Source organism: Coturnix japonica, chromosome 1 (assembly GCF_054131305.1).
Source record: "Coturnix japonica strain WE chromosome 1, WE-NBRP24, whole genome shotgun sequence".
NCBI classification, from domain to species: Eukaryota; Metazoa; Chordata; class Aves; order Galliformes; family Phasianidae; genus Coturnix; species Coturnix japonica.
In genome coordinates this window covers 3,532,888-3,557,059 of record NC_140663.1, presented here as the reverse complement: position 1 = coordinate 3,557,059, position 24,172 = coordinate 3,532,888, and the positions used below count along the sequence as shown (strand labels likewise).

General features: G+C 42.5%; 3 protein-coding genes across 6 annotated transcripts in view; 1 reads left to right on the top strand and 2 right to left on the bottom strand.

Annotated features, from left to right (window-relative positions):
* TAF3 (TATA-box binding protein associated factor 3) overlaps positions 1-4,776 on the bottom strand; it is a 109,220-nt gene extending 104,444 nt beyond the window's left edge. Inside the window, exon 1 of the mRNA XM_015866803.2 lies at positions 4,498-4,776. Coding sequence (XP_015722289.1) covers positions 4,498-4,663 — 166 coding nt within the window. The 5' untranslated portion in view covers positions 4,664-4,776. The remainder of the gene's footprint in view (positions 1-4,497) is intronic.
* Positions 4,777-6,020: 1,244 nt separating this feature from the next.
* On the bottom strand, positions 6,021-11,503 carry ATP5F1C (ATP synthase F1 subunit gamma). Of its 3 annotated transcripts, XM_015866574.3 has the most exons (10): positions 11,434-11,503; positions 10,923-10,957; positions 10,299-10,430; positions 9,751-9,955; positions 9,413-9,556; positions 8,936-9,000; positions 8,635-8,790; positions 7,856-7,952; positions 6,978-7,015; positions 6,021-6,154 (listed from the first exon to the last, which is right to left on the bottom strand). In XM_015866574.3, the coding sequence occupies exons 1-9, from the start codon at positions 11,475-11,477 to the stop codon at positions 7,009-7,011; spliced, it is 885 nt and encodes a 294-aa protein (XP_015722060.2). In that variant the 5' UTR covers positions 11,478-11,503; the 3' UTR covers positions 6,021-6,154; positions 6,978-7,008. The 3 variants fall into 3 exon arrangements, with proteins under 3 accessions (XP_015722060.2, XP_015722149.2, XP_085407034.1); XM_015866663.3 differs by lacking the exon at positions 6,978-7,015; XM_085550908.1 differs by lacking the exons at positions 6,021-6,154; positions 6,978-7,015 and having other exon boundaries at positions 7,852-7,952.
* A 65-nt stretch (positions 11,504-11,568) lies between these two features.
* On the top strand, positions 11,569-24,005 carry KIN (Kin17 DNA and RNA binding protein). Of its 2 annotated transcripts, none has more exons than XM_015866456.3 (13): positions 11,569-11,731; positions 12,458-12,552; positions 13,502-13,545; positions 13,660-13,782; positions 14,727-14,908; positions 16,204-16,252; positions 16,519-16,576; positions 18,671-18,791; positions 19,328-19,378; positions 19,514-19,582; positions 20,590-20,689; positions 22,297-22,397; positions 23,069-24,005. In XM_015866456.3, the coding sequence occupies exons 1-13, from the start codon at positions 11,618-11,620 to the stop codon at positions 23,129-23,131; spliced, it is 1,170 nt and encodes a 389-aa protein (XP_015721942.1). In that variant the 5' UTR covers positions 11,569-11,617; the 3' UTR covers positions 23,132-24,005. The 2 variants fall into 2 exon arrangements, with proteins under 2 accessions (XP_015721942.1, XP_015721851.1); XM_015866365.3 differs by having other exon boundaries at positions 18,668-18,791.
* The last annotated feature ends 167 nt before the right edge of the window (positions 24,006-24,172 follow it).

Genomic DNA, 24,172 nt, shown 5'->3' with positions numbered 1-24,172 from the left:
GTGCAAAGAGACACAGCACACGATAGGGAATTCTCCCCTAAAACAACAAAAATGGGCATCTTGGCTTTCAGAAACTGCATGATGCCATTTGTTTTGTAGTTCCAATCCCTTAATTACATACTCCAACACTGGTTTTCAAATATTATAGCATAAAAACACATGTGAAGCACTCAGCATACCGAATAGATTTCCTCATGAGCTTCTCACAAACACAAACAGCATAACACGGTTTACTTCAACAAGCAAACCTTCACTTTCTCCCCTGTAAGTTCACCCTCTCCTCCACCCCAACACAACATTCCGAAGCATTTCACAGCATCAAACACATCTCAAGTCCGCTTTGCGAATCGTTTTGTCTTCTGTTCGCTCCCATCAGCTACAGCTACTGCAAATGCAAAGAAACAACAGCAGAAAAGTAATGAAAATCGTGAATGTGGCTCTCCTAATGGGATGTAACAGCTGGAACAAAGATCTAACACAGCTGGGAAAGCCATCACTTTCTTTTGCAATTGAGAAAATATGTGAACAGCGATGACATGCTTTTCAAAGCAATACCACGCTGCCTCAATTACGTCAGAGTAAATCCATTCAGTTTTGAAGACAAAGATTATGTCCCTGCAGCTGACAGCCCTGCTAACTCAACCCCAACTGGTCCGACTCTGAGATAACACGCTGACAATGAAGACGCCACAATTGGAATTTAATTAATTCTACTTATGCAAAACCATGGTGAAATTCAACTCATTCATCCAGAGCCGGGTTTGTACAGCCACTTCTTTTAGGCGCAGAAGGAAACAGTTCTGAAAAAACAGGGAGACATCAGCTGAGCATTAAGGTGCCTTTTCACAACCCTTTCAGATTAATAAATACAGGTATCATTTTAAGAGATAAATGAGGAAATATCCGTATTGCTGACATGAAAACAGCACATTCCCTTTCTCCACTGAAGAAAGATAAAAACAAAACGAACAGAGCAGAATTATCCTCCTTCTCTATACCTCCTCTGGCACAACTTGTGGCCATTTCTTTCAGTCCTGTTCGTTGCCTGGGAGAAGAGGCCAAACCCCTCCTCATCACAACCTCCCTTCAGGAAGTCATAGAGTGTGAAGAGGTCTTCCCTGAGCCTTCTCCAGACTTAACAACCCCAGCTCCCTCCACCACTCCTCATTGGGGGTCGGACTCGATGATCTCTAGAGGTCCCTTCCAACCCCTACAATTCTGTGATTCTGTGATAAGCTAAGTACCCTCGTGATTACAGAGGGATGATCACCTCTCTGCTCCTGCTGGCCACACTATTTCTTATGCAGGCCATAATAAAGATATCAAACAAGAGAGGCCCCAGTACTGACCCCTGGGGGGCACCACTTGTATCAGGTCGCCAGCTGGACTTAACTCCATTAACCACTACCCGCTGGGCACAGCCCTCTAGCCAGTTCCTTACCCAAAGAAGGCTATACCTGTTCAGGCCATGGGCAGACAGTTTCCCCAGGAGAATACTGTGAGACTGTATCAAAGGCTTTGCTGAAGTCTAAGTAGACTACATCAATAGCCTTCCCCCCATCTACCAGTCTGTTCACCCAGTCATAGAAGGAGACGAGGTTGGTCAAGCACGACCTGCCCTTCACGAACCCATGCTGGCTGGGCCTGATCCTCTGGACACCACACAAGTGCTGTGTGATCTCACCCACGATGATTTGCTCCATAACTTTCCCTGGTACTGAGGTCAGCCTGACAGGCCTGTTGTTTCCCAGATCCTCCTTACGGTCCTTCTTGTAGACATCAGCAAACCTCCAATTCTCTGGGTAACCAGATAACCAGGAGCTCTGGTAGATGGCAGAGAGTGGCTTGGCAATCACCCCCACCAACTCCCTCAGCATCTGAGGGTGGAGCCTGTCTGGTCCTATGGACTTGTGACAGTCCAGATGGAGAAGGAGCTCTCTAACCATCTATACCTGAATAACTGGGGGTATAGTATGCATGGCCCTGTTGAACCTTCTCACCTACCTACTTTTAGAGCCTGTTCACATCCCCCTGGATGGCATTTCTCCCTTCTCTGCTGTCAACAGCACCACTCAGCTTGATGTCACCTGCAAACTTGCTGAAGATGTGCTTGAGTCACCCTCATTTTGTGGTTCTCACATCCCCATAAGTTGAGCAGAAGTGCCAGTACAACATTCAGTTCACACAGACCGGACCAGAGTTGCCACTTGTCATCCTTCCCATACATCCCCTCCTGAAAAGCAGTGCAGTAACCCCAGTCCTACTCTTAGGGCACCATTGATCTGAGATACTTCATCAAGCCCCCCAAGCCCAAGCTGCCGTGAGGGACTCACAGTGTCATCATCCTCCATCCACTACCAGGGCAATATTTGTTGCCCTCTTTCTCAGCTGTCCCCACATAGACATGTTGCTGTGCACTCACAGACTCCTGTCTCCCTTCTCTCTCCTCCCACCTGGTGTGAGCTTCCTGATCCATATCTCTTCCCCAGTAATGCTACCAACAGCTCTGCTCTCCTAATCCCAAATCCAGCAAGGCCCCACACTGTGCTCATACACATTAATCCCTCACTCCAAGCTGCATGGCACCCTACACACATACATCCTTGATCCCACAAGCACAGATCCCTGTGCTCTCTTTGCATATTCACCCCCCCTTAAACCAAATCTTCCATATCCTCTCCTGTATACACACAACTCAACCCTGCACAGTGCAGACAGAGAAAGGGAGGCAGCAGATCAATCTCCTCACTACTTCAAAGCTTAATTACCCCCATACCCACAGTTCTGTAGTCCCAACTCCTTGCCCATCTCCCACTAGCCCACAGCCTGACCTCTTCCATCCCCTCACCTCTCACTTAGTTGCTCAAAGACCAACTGCCCAGACACTCAACATGCAGAATTGCCCCACACGACATCCACCTATACCCTCCAATTATTGCTCCTATCCTCATAGCTCCCAATGCTGCCCTACAGCATTCCTCCCCATACTCTACAGCACTGTCCCACAGCCTCCAAACACAGAGCTGCCCTTCCTGTGACCCCAAAGCATTGCTCCTAGCCCTATGGATCCATCACTCCCCTACAGCTTCCCACCCCACAGCCCTCAGCACTGCCCTACAGCCTCCAACCCTACAGCCATCCTTTCTACACCCCAAAGTACTGCTCCTAGCCCAACAGTCCCCCAACACTGCCCTACAACCTCTTACCCCACAGCTGCCCTTAATATGCCCCCAAAACATCACTCATAACCCTATATTCTCAAACACTGTCTGTATGCTTTCCTCCCTGTGGGCCTTAGCAGCTGCCCTTCCTAAGTATTGCTAAGTATAGCCCCTAATGCTGTCTTACAGCTTTCCTACTTAGAACCCTCAGCACTGCTCTACATCTATCAACCCCACAGCCAGCCCGTCTGTTTCAAAGCATCACTTCTAGCCCATAGTTCCTATCATTGCCCCTTACAGACTCCCACACTACAGCTGCCCTTCTAATGCCTCCAAAATATTGTTCCTACTCCCATAAACAAAAACTCTGCCCTATAATCTTCCTCCTCACAGCCCTAAGCACTGCATCTTGGCCTCCAACTGCACATCTGCTTTTCCTGTGCCCCCAAAGTATTGCTCATAGCCTTACAGTCCCAACACTGCCCTAAAACCTTCCTCCTCACACCTCCCAGTGCTGCCTCTTGGCCTTCAATCAACAGCTTTCCTACCCACAGCCCTCAGAACAGGCCCACAGCTCCCAGCTCCACAGCTGCCCTTTCTGTGGCCTCAAAGTATCGTTCCTATCTCCACAGCCCCCAACACTGCTCTATAGTCTTCTACTTTATAGCTCTCAGCAATGCCCCACAGCCTCCAAACTCACAACTGCCCATCCTGAGACCCCAAAGTTTTGCTCCTAGTCCTGTGGCCCTCATTGCTGCCTAAGTTACCCATCCCATGAGCACTGGAACAAGCTGCCCAGGGAGGTGGTGGAGTCTCCTTCTCTGGAGATATTCAAGACCCACCTGGACACCTACCTGTGTGACATGGTGTAGGGAACCTGCTTTGGCAGGGGGGTTGGACTCGATGATCTCTAGAGGTCCCTTCCAACCCCTACAATTCTGTGATTCTGTGATCCCATGGCCCCCATTACCGCCTTATAGCCTCCAACCACACACACCTTCTACATATACCTCCAAACCTTTACCCCTAGCTCTACAGCTCCCAACACTCCTTATGCTTTGCTCCTTATACCCTCCAGCACCGTCCTATAGCATCCAAACCCACAGCTGCCCTTTCTGCGCTCCAAAGCATCACTCCTATTCCCGTATCCCTCACATTACCCTACAGTTTTCCTACCCGCAGCCCTAAGAAGAAGCCCAGAGCCTCCGAACACACAGCTGCCCTTCATACGGCCCCAAAGCATCATCACAGCCCCACAGCCTCACCCCACACAGCCTCTCATAACGTATCCCTCGTACCCCCACAACCCCACACCGCGGCCCGGGATCTCACTCACAGAGCTCGCAATAGCGGTGGCAACCCCGGCCCAATCCTTGCAGGTACCGCTGCAGCACATCGGTAAGTAGATCGCAGGCCGAAACCTGTACCGAGTCCCAACCTAAAGCCTGGCAAATCTGCGCTACCGATACCCGCAGCAGCCACCTCGAGTACGTCTCGCACATGCCGCCTGGGCTCGGCTCCGCGATACCCACGCCCGCCCTGAGCCGGCAGGGCCGCGGGAGGCTCACGCAGGGCCCGCCGCCGCCGCCGCCATCTTGGCGCCGCGCTTCGCTCCGCCCCACAGCAGGCAACGCCGGTCCAACGTCGAGAGCATCGAGCGGAGCCGCCACCGCTGAGTCCTTGTCACAGAATGAGCCGGGTTGGAAGGGACCTCAAGGATCATGGAGTTCCAACTCCCTGCCTGGCAGGGCCACCAAATATAAGCCTTTACTAGATCAGGTTGCCCAGGGCCCCGTCCAACCTGGTCTTGAACACCTCCAAGGACGGGGCATCCACAACCTCCCTGGGCAGCCTGTTCCAGTTCCTAACCACTCTCCTAGTGAAGAACTTCCCCCTAACATCCAACCTAAATCTTCCCTCTTTTAACTTAAAACCATTTCCCCGTGTCCTGCTATTGTCAGCCCTTTCCAAGAGTTTACTCCCCTCCTGGGAGTAAGTTCCCTTCAGGTATTGAAAGGCTGCAATGAGGTCACCCCGCAACCTTCTCCAGGCTGAACAAACCCAACTCCCTCAGCCTGTCCTCGTAGGTTTTCCAGCTTTATACCACAGTATAAGCTGAATAATTCAAAGTGAGTTTGTAACTGGAGCGAGAAGCACAGGACTAAATAGGAGTGGTGTCTTATGAGAAGTTGATCAGTTGACAAGTTGGCTGCTTGATTTATTAGAGTGCTGATTAGTCAGTTAACAGTCTATAGTCTATTAGATCAGTCCCATCCCGAGCCTGCTGTAGTGCAGGTAGCTGGACCCATGATAAAGACCTGCAGTTCATCACTGCTTAGGACAGGTGTGTGTGCTTTGCTTACTCTATTCAATCCATGGAGAAGCTCTGAGTGCTGAACCAGCCTCCCAAAGCTTTGAAATATTAGAGTGTTCTAAAGGCCTGCAAATGCACATGTCCCTTTTTGTAACCACATTAAGTTACCATTAATTAATTAACTTAGGATTCAAGAGCTTGGATTTAACTGCCCTGTAAACGTGCTATTCCTTGGGTTCCATAAAGAAATATTTAATATACCATTAGCACATAAACTTTGATGTGGAGCAATTGCTGTATCTACCACAGCGTCTCCAAAGTCAGAGAATATTAGGGCCAAAGCTTGATTTAAGTGTCCTAAATAAAACTGTGCTTAAGAAACTTCAGGTCTGTGGCCGTGAATGAGGAATTGCACTGATCCAGCAGCACTTGATGCTACAGCTTCCATACCAGGAATTACAAAATACAGAGCACGGCTTTAAACATAACCCCTACGTTTCAAAGAGTAACCGAGTCAAACCCAAAGGTATCGACAACCAATAACGTGTATCTCATGAAGGAGTTTATTGTAAGAATGTACAGATATTTCTGGGGCTTCGCCGCTTCTTTGCAAAATAGCAGAGCTGTCTTATTAATGAACACAGGCGAGTTCAATCAGATGCTCAGAATTATTCTTCACCTGTAAGGCAAATTGAAACAAATTAATATCTTTCAATCAATGCTTCTTTTTAAGATGCATCACCTCTGATTTTAAGTGCCTTAAGATTTCAGTGCCTTAAGAATTCATTCTTCCTTACACCCTCCTCCCCTCCGACTCTCTCTATTTGAAGCTTTAAGTGCTTTTTTTTGCTACAAACTCCTCTTCAGGAGTAAGGCATTTTTAAGTCACAGCCCCATTTCAGGGCATTATGAAAATATGATGCAATACTTTCAAATCGATCCAATAACTCAAAGATTAAACAAACCCACAGAAATCACAGAATTACAGAATGACCCAGGTTGGAAGGGACCTCAAGGATCATGTAGTTCCAACCCCCCTCCCTGGCAGGGCCACCAAACATACACATTTACTAGATCAGGTTGCCCAGGGCCCCGTCCAACCTGGTCTTGAACACCTCCAAGGACGGGGCATCTACAACCTCCCTGGGCAGCCTGTTCCAGGGCCTAACCACTCTCCTAGTGAAGAACTTCCCCCTAACATCCAACATAAATCTTCCCTCTTTAAACTTAAAACTTAAAAGCATTTCCCTGTGTCCTGCTATTGTCAGCAATATTGTCAGAAATCTGTTAAATGCAGATGTATGCTATCATGGATGTGTTTTGTTTAAGATTTATTGGTGCTTGTATCTGCCCAAACAGAAAGCAATGGCTATTTCCTACATGTGTGGGAGAAGAAATGGGTCTGACCACTATCTCTGAATTCAGTCTTCCTAATCTGGCTTCAAAATTGCATTTAAAAATGGATTAATACAGACAATCTAGTCTCTATTCCATAACTTTACCTCTTGGATTTGGCCAAACCTCTTTTGCCGATTAATCCCTGGTTAAGATGTTATGAGGAAAAAAAAACACAACAGAACAAGCAGGTTAAGAAGCAACTCATGCAAATTAAGGCAAAACTATGCAAGTATTTATGACTGTATTGTGAGGGACATAATACAGCTCAGAACTGCAATGTGTTACGTATTCCAAACATTTTGCAAATACACAGAATATCACCACACATAATTACATCTTTGAGCATAGCACAATGTTTTTAACAGTTAGATGGAATGCACATCGTCTACATGTGGTTACAAATTGTGGTCTAAGCCCACACATTTTGTAACCTATAGAACACACAGTTGCAAAACTTCATTCTCAGGCAATGCAGCAATATACTCAGCTTCAACATTTATCATACATATATCCAGAATCCATTGATGCCAGCTATATTTCTCCTTCCAACCCCAAACCCCCCCGCACACCATCACAGAATGATTTCTCCAAAGGCGTCTCAGTCACCTGAATTGCTCTCTATGCATCCAAAACTGTTCTACAGCAATGAACTGGGCTATTTGAGCAGAGTATGAAGAATCCAAGTGGAAGGGGCAGATGGAATATCCTTTCAAAGCAAATTAAGAGGGAGCAGAAAACGCTTTCCCTGCTCAGTCAAGGATTTGTGTCAAGGTTTAAGATATAGTCTACCGGCATTTCAATTATACCTGGTCAAACTTCACCACACTTGTTAGTACAATTGCCACAAGCAAAGCATGGAAGCAATGCCATGGATTGTCCTGCTTTTCATGCCTTAACCTTCCCTGTTAACCCGCCTGAAGGAGGGCATGAGCATTACATCACATTGCAACCACTTCTGTTTCATTGGTATACAGGTACTCACAGAGCAGCAGCACCAGAGATGATCTCAATAAGCTCCTTAGTAATAACTGCTTGACGGGTACGGTTGAATGTCAAAGTCAGTTTGTCGATCATCTCAGCTAGGAAAAAAATTAAAGTTGGAATTTAAGCATATAATGACCATTCAAATACAAGTTCTATGAATAGAATACCACGTAGACTTGTAGATCCGTGTGTATGATCAAGTGGCTTACTGGACTTTCCAGTTTTCCCTACAGATAACACTACTAACAGACAATCTAGAAAGGGGATAATTTGTCTTGAGGCATCAGAATTAAACATATGAAGAACAGCCGACAGACTAGTAAATATCTTGTAGCACATCACTCATTTTTAAATGAATTCCAATTGTGTATTCTTGCATCGTTAATGCCCCTCAATCAACAACAGTATTTCCTTCAAGTTCTGTGTTCTGGCAAACGAAGCCATTCTTCCTATTTTTTAATGGAGACTTTATCACTACATTCAAGATAAAGAGATCAGCAGAGACCCACACTTACAGTTCCAGGTAACCCTACTGCATAATACATAAGCTTCATTCAGCCACCAGTATTTTTTATGCATCGCTATCTTCTTGAAGCTGGAATCATATCACTATGCCACATTAAATGCTATTAGCCATTGCCCACCAATACCAACTGCAGTGCATTCAGTTTGGACACTTTACAAGGTATACCAACATATTCTCAACTTCATATTCTCAAAATCCTCAGACCAGCAACACGACAGACATCAACACCTAGAAAATCCATATAGACTTACAAGCATTTTTGCTTGCGTTGTCCATAGCAGTCATCCTAGCGCTCTGCTCGCTGGTGGTAGATTCTTTCAGGGAGTAGTACAGAATATTTGCTAGTGTAAATTCCTGGTAGTTTCTCAGCACATCAGCATCAATGTCATCATAGATACTCAAGCTTTCTGAAAAATAGGAATGAGTCGAGTCAGAACTGCAGGCTGTACTAATTGTAATGATACAACGTCATATAGAAAACTAATAAGTTAGCTTTTCTCCATTTACTACATCCCTCCATGTTGCCTTACGTGTACTTTCACAAGTACTTACCAGAACCAGCAACTGTTTCAAAAGAGTAGATAGGTTTTTCATCAGTCTTGTAGGAGATGACAGATCTGTATAAAAAAATAGCATAATAGGTTTTATTTGACTGAAGAGCCTAAACTGAGCATTTGATATCAAGTTAGGACACAGGCAACTTCTGGCCTTCCAATTCTTCAAAGTCTTGTTATGCTCCCCATGAGGAGATATCAAATACCCTAAGGATATCATAATGTACTGACTGTAAACACAACAGCGCATGCTATAGAAAATGTGTTTAGAAACTATAGTGCTTTGAAACACTATAGAGTTTCAACCATATCTATTAAAAAATACCCATGGCAAACATGTTCTTCACACATACTAAGAAGATGCACTGACTTTTCAACAAAATCTGAACAGTTTTCCCATTTTACTTAATTCAACCAATATGCTGTTTTGAAATCTATTCAACATCTTCCTAGCGCAGCTTCAGTTTTATCTTACCTGAACCGATTGTAGATGACAGAGCCTTCATCAAATTCATATCCAGAGTTTAATAACTCTGAAGCAATGATTGAAGCATCTCCAAAACTGGGAGGTCTCCGTCCCACTTCTTTGAATGTCATCAGGAAGTAATTGCCATGTGTCCTGTAGTAACGTGAATTATGTGTCAGGAGCAAGTTGGTGCTCCAATGCACAGCTGTGTAGCACCAAGAGGCAAGCAGCAGCACTAACTGCTAGTGTTCAACAACTAAGCATTTCACTTGGCTTTCCTGCCCTCATCCCTCAGTTAAATTATGATACACCAGCATGACCAAAACCAAACCCCTCTCCCTTTTTACCTTTGAAGTAGGCCTCTAATCTTGTCGCCTACACCAACCACCATAACTTCCTTCCCTGAATTGGAGAGGTTGGTAATCTCATTCTTCAAGGTCTTAGCAATAGATGTATGGATAGCACCACACAGACCTCGATCAGAGGACACGCCAATAAGGAGATACTTCTTCTTGTCCTCGGGTGCCTTAATTTCTGCTTTCTCATACAGTGCTGAGGAAAAACAAAACGAACAAGATGGGCAAGATATTCAAGGGGGTCAAGAAGAAAATCTGTCCTATCAAAACATCTTCAACTAACTTCAAATTTCATAAATCATTTCCAAATTGTTTCAAATCGCAACCTGATGCATTTTTATCTCCATCACAATCATTCAAGCTTGCAGGTTAGCTGACCAAAGGTGATAAAGAAGTAATTCAAAGCCACCTGCATCTTTGTGTCAGGTATTATAGTGAACTACAAGTAAACAGTGACACTGACTGCAAGTGCAATGTTTGAGAAGCATGTGCAGTTCAAGCATTTAAAAGTATGTTTGGTAGCAAGAGCCTTCTCTCACCCAGTGCTCCTGTTCCATATATTCTAGCAGGCTTCAGCTCCCTCTCAGCTCTTGCATACTTTGCTGCAGAAACCATCTTCATGGACTTTGTAATTTTCTGAATGTTCTTGATGGATTTCAAGCGCCTGGTAACTAACAAGGTTAAAAGCTGAAGGTCAAAATTGGGCTACATTGGGCACAAGAGATTGAAAGCAAACAATAAAACATAAGCAATGGCTATCCAGAAATCTCTCCTGAAGTTCATAGAATCATAGAATGGCCTGTGTTGAAAAGGATCACAATGACTATCTAGCTTCAACCCCCCTGATGTGTGCAAGGTTGCCAACCATCAGACCAGGCTGCCCAGGGCCCCATCCAACCCAGCCTTGAATACCTCTAGGGACGGAGCATCCACAACCTCTCTGGGCAGGCTGTGCCATCACCTCACCACTCTCATAGTAAAGAACTTCCCCCTGAAGGTGGGGGAAGTTTATGAAGGACACTTGTTTGACACAAGTGCTGGAGGCTCACATGTCAGTGTTACAATCCACAACCATCACTTCATCCAACAGAAGCCAAGTGAAATCATGCTTTAACACCTCCTGCATTTCCCTTCTGTTCAAAGCAGACAAAAGCAGCACTTACTGTCTTTCAGAGTTGCCATATTCCTGACTTGGCCCCTGGAAGTGAAAGCAGGAGTGATTAGGAGAGATCATAAGCTCTCCAGCAAGCAAATACCCATCAAGGTCAGGTCTCTTCAGAGAGACGAGCATATAGAAACACCCATTTCTTAGTAAGGACACTTCAAAACGAGGCCTTATAACAAACCTTTCACATTTTTTGTGTGACAACGAAAACAAAGGCCACGCAGAAGGGCGTCAGAAGGGCAAATACACACGAAAAACAGAGTTTTCTTTCTTTTTTAAACGATTAAAACAACGAAACAGCGGGGCTCGCAGCCATCAGCAGGACGTCCCTGCAGTGCCATTCACCTCACACAGAGCGCCCTTCAGCCTCCAACCAGCCTCAGGCCCGCAAAGCGGAGGACAGAGCCCTCCATCCTCCCCACATCCCGCGTTCCCTCGTTCCTCCACGAACCCCCAGCCCCTCTCAGGCACAACCCGGTAACCACAACCCGCTGTTTTCCCCCCTTTACCATTGCGGCTGGTACAGCACCACGGCGGAGCCCCGCGCGAACATGGCGGCGCCTGCAGCCCGGCTCTGCTGAAGGTCAGCCCGCCCGTCCCGCGCAGGCGCCCGGAGCCTCGATGATCGCTTCCGAGGTCGCTCCGTCTCATCCGGGACGAGGAAATAAAGGGTGAAAAAAGGTAAAGAACGCCATGGGGAAGTCGGATTTCCTCAGCCCAAAGGCTATCGCCAACCGGATTAAGTCTAAAGGGCTGCAGAAGCTACGCTGGTACTGCCAGATGTGCCAGAAGCAGTGCCGAGATGAGGTGAGGTGAAGCGGGCCGGGCTGTGTTTGGTGCTTAGGGGTCCTCCGTTTCTCTGTGGGGTTCCTAATCCCTCATGTATGATATGAAGAGCTGAGTGGGGTTTGAGGGGTTCCCAACCACCTGGGCTAGGGATATATGCCATTATAACCCCTGTGGGGGAAAGCCCTGAAGTGTTTTGGAGAAAACATGGTCCTGAGCTTTTCTTAACCCCATTAGGATGCCCTGAAAGGGTTAGGAATTATTCCATCAGGAGTTTGGGGTAGTTGTGCTTTGGACATGCAAGCCTTGAAATCACAAGCAAGGTCTCTGTCCAACCTTCTGATTCTGTCTGTTTCTTCCCTCCTTCTCCTGTTATAAAGAGATGATTTTTCTCTGATGCTTCCCCCTGTTTTCACTTCTCTGTTCATTTGAAGGGTGTAGCCAAACCTCCAACATCTGAGTGCATGTCAGGTGGGGAATCAGCAAGTATTTCCACTCCTTTTGCCTGGATAGATGGACCAGGTGGTGCCACATCGATCCCATTCCACAAGGGAGCAAGAGGACCTTTGTTATGTCCTAGTTAGGAGAAACAGCCAATCTGTATTGCTAGACTGTGGTTGGGTTTGAGTGTTTTATGTGAAAGCCTCCAAGAGATTTCACTTAGAAAACATCATTTTAAGTCACTTTTAAAGCTGTGTGTTGCAAATGGAGACAAAGGCAGATAAAATGTTTTTCTTTATTTTCTAGAATGGCTTCAAATGTCATTGCATGTCTGAATCTCACCAGAGGCAATTACTGCTGGCTTCTGAAAATCCTCAGCAATTCCTGAACTACTTTTCTGAGTAAGTTTGCCATGTATTCTTACCCATGTGTCAAATCTGCACGGCCATACCCCTAAAGCCCAGTTATGTCCCATTGAAGACACTTGATTCTGATGTATTTTAGTGTCGGCCGTTTCATATAGTGACTATGTGAAAAGTTTGCTTTTGAAAGCATGTCAGTTTAAGGGTGCCGTGATATTTAAAAGTTGACAATTCTGTCTCATTTAACTTCTTTTTTTTATCCCAAATGTGGCAGTTTTTATCCCAGATCCTTTTATTTTTTTAATCCCAAACTTGATAATTTTATTCCATGCCCAAGTCCTGTTTTAATTTGCTCTTCATTATGAAGCATGTCACTGCTTGTGTCCCAGCTAAGTGACTGTCAGAGCTGCAGAATTACAGAGAGCTAAAAGAACCATCACATGGAGATAAGGAGCCAGCTGTATGAATAACATCCCACTGTTCCCCTGATCCCTTTGTCCATCTGACCTACCTGACTGCAGGGCTGAGTGGAACTGTCTTCAGCGTGAGGCTGAAGGGAGGCTTTATCTTTAAGCCATTGAATTAGCAGGGAGATGAGTGATCTGTCTACCCAGTCTACCACTACTTCGCTTTGTTCTGCCTCGTGTTTTGTGTCAGTGTTAGTCAACCTTGGGAGATACCTGGTAATGAAATACCAGCAATTAGTGGGAAGTGTTTAGAGTTCAGTTCTTTCCATTTTATCCCTTTGAAAGGGTATTATCCTTTAGAAGATTAAACTTGTGTGTGCATGTACCATACTGTGCCTCTTTGTGTATACAGGCTGCACTTCACGCTGTCTTACCAAAGATGGGAAACAGGTGTCTGAAATTCATCATGCTCAGTTCAAAAGAATACTCTCTACTGCAGATATTTCATTATTAATGACAATTGAACATTTCTGTGTAATTACTTAATTTTGGTTTAAATCCTTTTCTTTATATCCCCTAAGGGAGTTCCGGAATGATTTCCTAGAACTGCTCAGGAGACGATTTGGTAAATATTTTACTTTTTTTTCTTTTGCTTTTAATGCCTTTTGATTTTGTGCAGAAAGTTTTGGTTGGTTTCTCCTGGGTCCCATACTTACACTTCATAATAACTCTGTTTTAGGAACAAAGAGAGTCCACAATAACATCGTGTACAACGAATACATCAGTCACCGAGAACACATCCACATGAATGCAACGCAATGGGAGACACTGACTGATTTTACAAAATGGTTGGGGAGAGAAGGTAATTATTGTTGTTATGGGTTATGACATTATAAAACTATTGGGTAGTTGCTTTGTTGATGAGTAATCAGTAAGCATTTGTGTTAATTCTCCTGTTTCCTTTTCTTCCATAACCCTCCCCTCCTGCATCTATATTAACACATATCCAAATAGAGTTCTGTACTAAGCAATGGAATTTCCTTATGAGAAGTGGCAGAGATCTGAGATAAATGCATCACTTACAAACCTTTCCTTGTTTTTTCCTTGTAGCTTTTGCTAAATTCTAAGCTTCCAATGGTTGTCATTTAAAAAGTGTGTACTATGATAGGACATTTCTTACAACTCCAGGATCCCTCAGTATATGTGGTGACAAGAAACGTTATATTGTTTTCATTCCTATCCTAATACAAGGGTTCAAATCTGACATCTGCAGTTTTGCTTTCCGTGGGAGGAGCAGAGGTTATGTCATACCACAGTGCTGTGTAATGTTTAAATTGGTTTCAGTCCTCTGTGTGCTACAGGATACATTCATGAGTCACAGAGTGCTTGAAAAGTCACTCTAATGAGTGCCAGTAACAACAGTGTTGCACAGTAAAGTTTCCTATAGTTTGATGCTGTTGCTCTGTAGTGTTTATATATGTTAGAGTGCTGTTTTCTTCCCTGTTAAAACAATGGGAAGGAAATGTTTTCTTCCATAAGGAAAGTGATACAGAATGTTCCATCCTCTTTTACTACATATTTTGGCTCATTTCCAAATAGAACTTGCTAGCTTAAGGGCATAAGTAGTTACTAAGGGCAATTTAAAGTCAATTTTACAAGTCCGGTAAGAGATACATTGTAAAGGTACATCTGGTGAAGTTTTTACATTCTTATATTGAACGTGGCCTAGGAAAATGATGGGTTTTTTTTGTTACTTTCTTGTTTTTGTTAGTATTCATCTTACTTTGTCTTGTGTTGGGTTTTTAGGCCTTTGTAAGGTTGATGAGACTCCAAAAGGCTGGTATATTCAGTACATTGATAGGGACCCAGAGACCATTCGCAGGCAACAAGAACAAGAGAGAAAAAAGAAACAAGACCTCGATGATGAAGAAAAAACAGCGAAATTCATTGAACAGCAAGTTAGAAGAGGTTTGGAGGGGAAAGAACTGGTGAGAAAAATTATCTATCAATCTTCAGCTCAAAAGTCCTCTCAGTTAAGTTAGTAATGCTTCCCTGGTCTTTCCACTGCTATTTCCATTGCAGCCATCTAGAAGATGATGAGTAATCTGTGCAGTGGGTTGTGAGCTGATTGCTAGTTCAAACTGGGCAACAGTGGGTTATATGTGGCTGCACAGTTGGTTGTTCCTAAACTGAGAAATATTCTTCTCGCAGATAATTCTCATGCCCACTTTGCCCACCTTGTTTCAGTTGAAATTGCTGCTTCCTCAAATAACCAACATGAAGGTTTTTACAGCAGATAAACATCAACATCCTCTTTGGAATCAGTTTCAGAAAAGGAAAGTAGAGCTTTGAGCTCCTTTTAGATTTGACGCTGTTTTGAAATATATTGAAACTATTCCTTATGACTATATCTGGTCCCAGCCATTTCAGATTATGGTTTAGACCTTCTTCTCTCATGCTTAAATCACCACATTACTTCACCTACTTTCTGAATTTGCTGTTAAACATTTATGAAGGATGATAACCAATGTGTTACCACAAGTATTAGTTTTCTCAGCAATTTTAAAACGCTGAATTTAAGGTAGGAGACTAAACAGTAACTAAAGTGATGTCTTCATTTGTTGTATTTCACAACCTTACAGGGCTGCAAATAATAAGTATGGTAGGGAGGCTGAGATTACCAGGAAAGCTAAAATGATCAAATACCCACAGTACAGAGTTTTATTCTCATAGCCATGATGTGGAATTTGGGAACTTCTTTAGCATTATCCCTTGACTTCCATGCACGTTGTTGCCTGGGATTGGGACCTCCCATTTGATTCTGGGTATCAATAGATATATTTAAATGCTGTTGTAAACTATTATCTTTTTCTTAATTTAAAACTAATTGAAATTTAAATGGTCTGAGCCTTTGGTACTAAAAATTTGGAAAGATTCCATGATTTTTTTCCTTTTTTAGATTATCAGACTGTCCAAAAACCAGTCTAATCATGCTTGTTCAAAATGAGCAAACTTGCAGTAAGGCCACTTTCCCTTTGATGCTGAAATTAAACAAGTATAGACAACATCTCTGTAAAGAGTGTTAATTAGATAATTTTGCACAGGAGCCTATAATGAGATAACGTTTTCAATTTATAATCTTATAAATCAAGCCAGACTGAATATTACAGTTATTAGATGATCTTTGTCAATAAAATTCAGGCAGTCAACGATCACTAAAAAATGTTATCCTGGCTCAGCTTTCTGTTTTGCTTTTGAAATCTATTAAGTTTTCTTTTGGCAGGAGGAACCAGTCTATACTGAACTGAACAGAGAAAATGAGGAAGAAAAAGGTAACCAGATTTTGATACGTGCAGTTTTCTTGAACTGAATCTGATTTCATGATTGAAATGAGTGCTAAAGCATGCTCAGTGTTTCATGGAGTGCTTTGAGATGAGTTTCAAAAAGCACTGAAAATAGGAAAACGCAGAGAATTTCTTGCCACTTTTTGGTTTATTTTAAGAGCCAAACCGTAACAGTAAATAGTATTTTTAAATGTACAGTCTTTTCCATTAGCAGATTGATAAATTCTAACATCTTTTATTTTTTATCTTTTTAGTTGCATTTAACTTAAATAAAGGAGCAAGTACTTCAGTAGCAGCATCTTCAAAAACAAGGTGAGAAAATTATTTAAGGGCAAGCCTTACTTTTGCAAAATGTTTACATACCAATGGTGTTTGTATGGGTAAGAAGATGTATCTTATCCTGGAATATTTGTTGTCTAATGTCTCATCCTGTCATGTTATTCAGGAAGAGATCCTGGGTGATGTTGTGGTTCCTTTTGTATTTTAAATGGATGAATGTTTATATTTTATATATATGCTGTGAGGAGCCTTCTTGAATTCTCTGGGGTTCATTCATGATAGATGCCCAGAAATGAATAGGCTGTGATAGTTTCCTCTGGGAAGAAAGAAATAAGTAAAAGGGCGGATGGGGGATCTAACTGAAGCATTTAAAGTGTATCCCATCAAGTCCCAGCTGCCTTCTGTGAATGGATAATCATGACTTTTTAATTTCAGTTTCTAAAAGGTTTGACTGCTTTGTCTAATTGGAGGTAATATTTTCTCTGATCATCCTTAAAGGAGCTGAGTCTACCTGATGTAAATCTTTGTAAAGCTCGTGGATTTAATTGTCATATAACCACAAGCAACACAGGAGAAGGGGATCAATAATGCAAACAATACTTATAGAAGTCAGTGAAACTGTTTGATGAGCAGTACGTCTTTTCTTGTAAGGCAATATTGTAATTAAGTGCATTGCAAGTAAAGCGAAAGCTTGCTTCTCGTCACAAGCTTAGCTTTTAGATAAGATATCTGATGGGATATATGCCAGGCAGAAAATGAGACAATAAAGTAGTTCATTGCAAGAAGAGAGAGAGATCTCAGGCTTTGAGGAATTATTCCTGAGCATTGAGTTGCACTTAAGATGAGCCTGAACTTAGCATAGATGCTCACTTGAATAGTTTCAGTGAGGAATACATTGATCTGTTTTAAGGTGCTTGCAAAAATTTGGCTGAATGTGAAATCATGTATCAAGAGCTCCAACATTTTTGTAGCATATGATAGTTACTTGTATGTAAAGTTCGTAATAGTAGTGTAGAAGCAAGATTTGGATATCTGCCTCACACTAAAGTGACCAACCTATTGTTTCTCCTTCACTGATGGTTCAGGAGTCACTTCAGTGTTGTGTATGGAAACTGCTTCCCTGTGTCAGTGTTCTGCTACTGTGAATAGCCATTGGCTATTGCTGTTACCATGTGGCTTATTTGAGTTCAACCTGATACCACATGGTGCAGTGTGTTGCAGGATTTCCTTGTTTCCCAGCCTCTCTGCTCACTGCAGGTGTTGCAGAATCCTGGCCAGGGTTATCACCTGCATTTCTTGATCATGGTGCAGAAATAGGACCAAGAGACCATAGGATGTGATCGCTAGGGTTGAGTTTGACTCTTTCATGGCTGGTCCACGTCGTTAGTTGTCATCCATAATTATAGTCAGACCCTTCTTTGTTGTTGTTGATCTCAAACAGTGATGAGTTCCCTGTGGATAGAATCTAAGCAGAGTAAACTTTATTCTAAACTATGGGAGCTTGCATAATATGCTGTTTAGTTTTGCCTTCTGTAAACCAAAGATTTCAAGGTAAATCAGTCCTTTCTTGTACCCAGTTCTTTCTTGTGTCCTCTGTATTGATGACACAGCTGATCAGTGTTGATGGTCTCTCTTTGTCCCAGGGTCCTTAATACATATGTTAAATAAGATGCATTTTAATACTGACACCTGGGAATCCCATAGTAACCTCACAGGTTTTCCTTCTTTTAATGTAGGCTTTAATTATGTCCTAAGCTACAAGATAGCCCATTTTGCTTCATATATTTGAAATAAATATTTAAAACAAATGTGGAGATCTTACTTGCAGACTTGTTTTTGTCTTTACCACTTAAGTCCCTTAATCACCTCTTAGCTTTTGAACTGATGAGCTGACCATTAGATTGTTTTTGTTCTGCTGGACATCTGGAGAACATGGAATTTTCACTTCAGTTCCAGCTGCCAAGCACAGTCTTAGAAAAGGAGTGATGTAAGGTCTGGAAGGTGACTTGCACAACTGAAATCAAATAGATCAATAGGCCTTTTTGTACAACCAGTTCTTCAAATGCGTCTTGGTAGAGGAGACAATTTGAGGTCTGCTCTGAAACTGCCATCTTACTCTCCCAGCAGCGTCCTTGGACCAAGCGCACTGAAGATGGCGGAAGGAGCAGTTAAAAGAAAAGAATCAGCTCACAGCTCTGGTCAGTCCAAAGAGAAGAAGAAGAAATCTGCACTGGATGAGATTATGGAGGTAACAGTTATGCAAGGATCTTTGTCTTTATAACCCCATGCTTGTAGCAGTGAGTCTACTTTGAAATGATCTCAGACCTTCAGTTCTTGTGGAATTCAGACTTCAATGTCATGTCAGGCAAAATTATATCACTTCCCATTTAAGATTGGTTTCTGCTTCTCATCTGTGCCTATTGCCTTGACAATCCAGATGTTGGAAGTAAAGGAATACAGATTTTACAAGAGAAAAAAATACCTACAATCGCTTGACAAAAATAAACATGAATCTCCCATCATTTTATCGTGGATTCATATATCATGAATCTCAGATATCATGAGATCTGAGATATCATGATATCTCAGAATCTCAGATATCATGAGATTTTATCAATCTCATCAGATTGATTTCTATGCTGAGAACACATTCTCACCAACCCTTCTTAGGTTTTTTTTCCCTACTTGGTGTGGGTCTGGAGAATTTGTTCAGATTTTTGAAGGCCTGGGAAGGCTGCAGTGAAGGGAGAAAATGAATGATGCTTATTTGTTCCTCTTCTGTAGCTTGAAGAAGAGAAGAAAAGAACATCTCGAACAGACTACTGGTTGCAGCCAGTAAGTATCTTTAAAGAATAACACTTACAGGTACAACCAATTCTGCATGTCTACACTTGCTTATGTAAAAGATCCTGCTTCTGTATTTTGGAACGTTAATCTTTATTTTTGTTTCCCTCCTTTCAAATTGTCTAGGAAATCATTGTAAAAATTGTCACGAAGAAGCTTGGAGAGAAGTATCACAAGAAAAAGGCAGTTGTTAAGGTACAGTGTGCAAATGAAAGCTTGTGGCTTTAGTTGGGTTTTATGGTACCAGATGATTTTCAGAGTCAGAATTGTGCTCAGCCTTAAGTCTACACTGATTAGGGGCCATAATGTAACTTTACTGGCACATTCTTTCTGTGTCTGCTTTTGTCCTGTACGTCTTATCCTATTAACATATCCATAATGGGGAATAATCACTTTTTCAATGTGATGCGGTGTAGTTGTATTTTAAGTTGAGACTAATCAGTGTTGCACAAATATTCACTCTGCATACTGCCCTTTGAGCAAGATCCCATTTGTGTACAAAATCTTCACTCTGTAAGCCTTGTTATATGTTTAGAAGTGGTTTCTTTTAGCCGCTGCCAGTGAAATGATGTTGTAGTAGGTACTCCAAGGCTCAACAGCCTTTGGCAAGAGTGCAGAAGACAACATCTAGGTGTGTTTTGAATGGCTGACAGCAGCGTATGGAACTCAAAATCACAGCTTTTTCTTTGGCAAGAAGAGAAGGTTATGAGTCCCAATGGCTGTCTTCCACTGAGCTGTAAATCTGGGAGTTTGGACATGCTGGGTGTAAAGATGATCAGTGACAGTTTTCCTCATTGAGAGGACTTATTCCAATTCTCCCTGTGTGACTTCAAGCCAGTTTATCCTCCCATGAAGAAAAGAAGCCTCTAATTTATTCTCCAAATTTGAGAGGTAGCTAAGATAACTGATCTGAAGGTTGACAAAACCTCCAGACAGCGCTAATAACATCAGTGGACTTAATTTACAAAGGAGATTGGTTGTGGTTTTTTAAGAGGAGCTCCTTTAATCTGGCCTTAACTTCAGAGTCGGGTCAGCCAGCACTTTGTGGAAGCTGGATGCCTTTAGGGCAGCTCATTCCTTTTGAAAATGTACAAGCATAGACTGAAGATCCTGAATTTGTTAATTTTGAAAATGTAAATTTAGAGAATTATTATAGAATTATTATATATTATTATAGTCACTGATTGGCCTCTTCACAACAGGAGGTGATCGACAAATATACAGCAGTTGTGAAAATGATTGATTCTGGAGACAAACTGAAGCTTGATCAGACACACCTGGAAACTGTAATACCAGCACCAGGTATGGCTGTTTGTGTTCCTTACTTTTCAGCATAGCTGTCACAGCATAATTTAAGTTCTTTTAAACTGTAAAACATCCACTTGAAACTACCTTAACAGCAGCTGTGTTGTTCATGGGACAGCATTTCATAACCTACTCTGGTCACTTACCATGTATATTCTGGTTACTTTCTGGGGAAATATTGCACTGTTTCTTCTTCAACTCTTCACAATCTCTTCTTGTATAAATGTTATTATAAGAAGATAGAAGTGCTTCTCGAGTCAATTCATTTGACTACGTGAAAGCATCTCTCTTCAGCTGCCAGGAAGCTTCTCAGGAAGTGCTCTATAGCTCTTAGTCATATTTATCCCGTCTTCCTTCCAAATCATGCCTCAAATAGCTGTAGGTACTTGGCAAAACGTAACTCTTGTTTGATTCACTCGTATTTCTTTGACTGGGGCATACTAAGGTTTCTGATCAGTATTTCAGGGAGCAGTCAGGGTATCAATAAACAGAGCACTGTCTGCATAGAGAGAAATAAGATGTAGGATCTTGTGATTTTTCATCAGACATGCTACATTCTGCACCTTCAGCTGGTGAATAGCCATTTGATGGTGGAATAATGGTACAGTTGAGCTTTGCCCACACTTAGAATAGAACTGATGCCCTGTGGAACTGCTTATGTGAGATAAGAGGAAGAAAGAAGGCACACTGAGCAATTAGGGTATAGAATAGGACATGAGGGAAGTGACTTTGACTTCTTTGACACTTTCCCACATGACATCCTGGTAGCCATATTGGAGAAAAATGGATTTGATTATGGGCTGCTCACTGGATAAGGGATTGGCTGAATGGCTGCTCGGAGAGTTGCAGTCAATGGCTCAGTGTCCAAGGAGAGACTGGTGATGTCTCTCCTTGGTGATGAGTGGTATTCATATCTGTGCAGGGTCTGGTGCTTTTTAACATCTTTGTGAACAGTATTGAGTATTGGTATTGAGTGCACCCTCAACAAGTTTGGACAGGCTGAGAGAACTTGTCTCTTCAACCTGGAGAAGAGAATACTCCAGGGGGACTTTATAGTGGCCTTCCGGTACCTGAAGCTGTTCCCTACCGGTTCCCTACAGGGAAGCTGGAGAGGAACTTTTAGAATGGCAGGTAGAGACAGGATGAGGGGAAATGGCTTTAAACTGGAAGAGGGTAGATTTAGACTAGATATTAGGAAGAAATTCTTTACTGTGAGGGCGGTTAGACACTGGAACAGGTTGCCCAATGAGGCTGTGGATGCCTCCTCCCTGGAAGTATTCAAGGCCAGGCTGGATAGGGCTTTGAGCAGCCTCTTCTGGAGGGAAATGTCCCTGCCTATATCAGGTGGTTGGATCTTAAGGGACCCTTCCAACCCAAACCATTCTATGATTCTGTGTTTCTTTCCCTGCTGTAGTTTGAGTGGCTTCTGCTATAGCACCAGCATGGCCTAGAGTGGTAAACTGCATTGCGCTTTATAAATGAGCAGGCTGTGAGGCGGAGCTGGGAATCACTTGCTGGAGCCTTGAAGAGAAATTTCTCCCTCAGCTGTCAGTGAAGCTGGACACAACTCCATCAAAGGAAATTTTTCCTGTTTCTCATTTCAGGCAAGAAAGTTATGGTGTTAAATGGTGGTTACAGGGGAAATGAAGGCATCTTGGAATCTATCAATGAGAAGAAATTTTCAGCAACGATCATCATTGACTCTGTAAGTAAAGATAATAAACAGGAATGGCTATTTTTCATGGGGCACTTTTCATCAGTATGTTGGAGAGCTTTCACAAAGAAAGATGCTATCGTTAATCCTGTTTTACAGGTGGGATTTATAGTACAAAATGCTCTTTTCAGCCACTTATTCCCAACCAGTAAGAAAACAGTTGCTTGTTCTCCAATGCAGACTTGTGCTCTGCTGTTTGCCTCTTAAAATATGCCAAGATGCTGAATTTGGCAAGTTTTTAACTTGAAAGAGACTAGCAAAACATTGTGTGGTTATTTTGAATATAGCTGCAGTTGCACTGTTTTGTGGGAAGGTAAAAAAAGGTGAAAAATGCATGGAGGTGATTTTTCTCCTCCCTTTACTAGACTGAACATAGGGCTCTATATCCTTATCTATCGTCTTGTTTGTTAGTTTGTGTATTAGTTTGTTTTGTTTGTCTCACCTTCCTCTGGGCTAAAATTGGTCCATACGAACAGCACTGTAATGTTGCTAATGCCTGGGGTATCTAATACTGCTCACTTCATTTGTGCTCCTTAAAGAATGCTAAACGTGGCAAGATTTGATAAGGCCCCTTCAGCAGTGTTACTTCAAGTTCTCTATTGGGAAATTCATCAAACAAGTTTGTATTTTGATTTTGTTTTATACAATCTGTTATTTTCCAGGGGCCTTTGAAAGGACGCCGAGTTGAAGGTATCCAGTATGAAGACATTTCCAAACTTGCCTGAGGTTCTCATTATGGATCAGAGAAGATTTTGGTTTCTCAAACCATCTTTCTGGCTTCTTGCAGGCAGATACAGGAGACTCTACTATGTCAGGGTTTTAACACTGCGTGTATATGTATCTATAATGTATATAGAGAAGAACCAAGAGCAAATTGAGTTTATTTAAAGATTGCTATAGATTTGTTACGTAAAATGTTTGTGGAAATCTTATCGGTGGAAATACTCCATCTGATCCCTTATGAAAGTTATTTTTTAATGTTTCAGTTTCCTTATGCAAAATACAACAGCTGCAAGTGGGAGTATTTTCTGTACTGATGTATGTGCAAAGTTTTGTGGGACAGAGAATTGTCCACAACAGCTGCTTGAGGCAGGCAATGTGTGTTGGGCCCAATGGGTTTTAAACAGCAGACTTCTCAGTTTGCAGCCAAAACTGAGTTCTGGCTGGAGGAGCAAGGGAAATGATTAAGAGAATAGCAGAAGGTAACAGGGATTCTTCTCCTGGATGTTGTCTGCTTTATTAAGTGTTGTCACCAACTTATTTTAGCTAACTTAACAGCTGTAGTTGAATCCACATAATCACACTTCCATCACCTCGTTCTCAGGACTCCTATTAATGTTCATATGCAATTTATCTGCTTATGGGCTCCGAGATAGATGTTAATTGTGGGGCTTCTAGCATTCCAGCCTAAGTCTGCGCAGATATGAACTGGCCATTGCTGTTTTGGTTTTCCCTTGTCCATAGTTCCATTGTTTTCCTCTGAACTGTTGTGGATGCTGAATGAGTAACATTACTTTTTAATGTTTTTTAAAAGATGCCACATTTTGTACTGTTTTTTATTTTTAAGGAATATTCAGGAATAAACAGAAACTGACCTTAGGCCAAGAGCTTTCCTAATCAGCCTTTTAAATACATGGGGGCAATGCTCTGTTGTTTTACATCCACTGAAGAGTAAAACGGCCATAAAATAACTGCCTTACTTTTGTGAAAGAAAGGTGCAAGTCTTCCCAAGTGAAATACAGACCATCACCTGTGGTTCGGCCTGC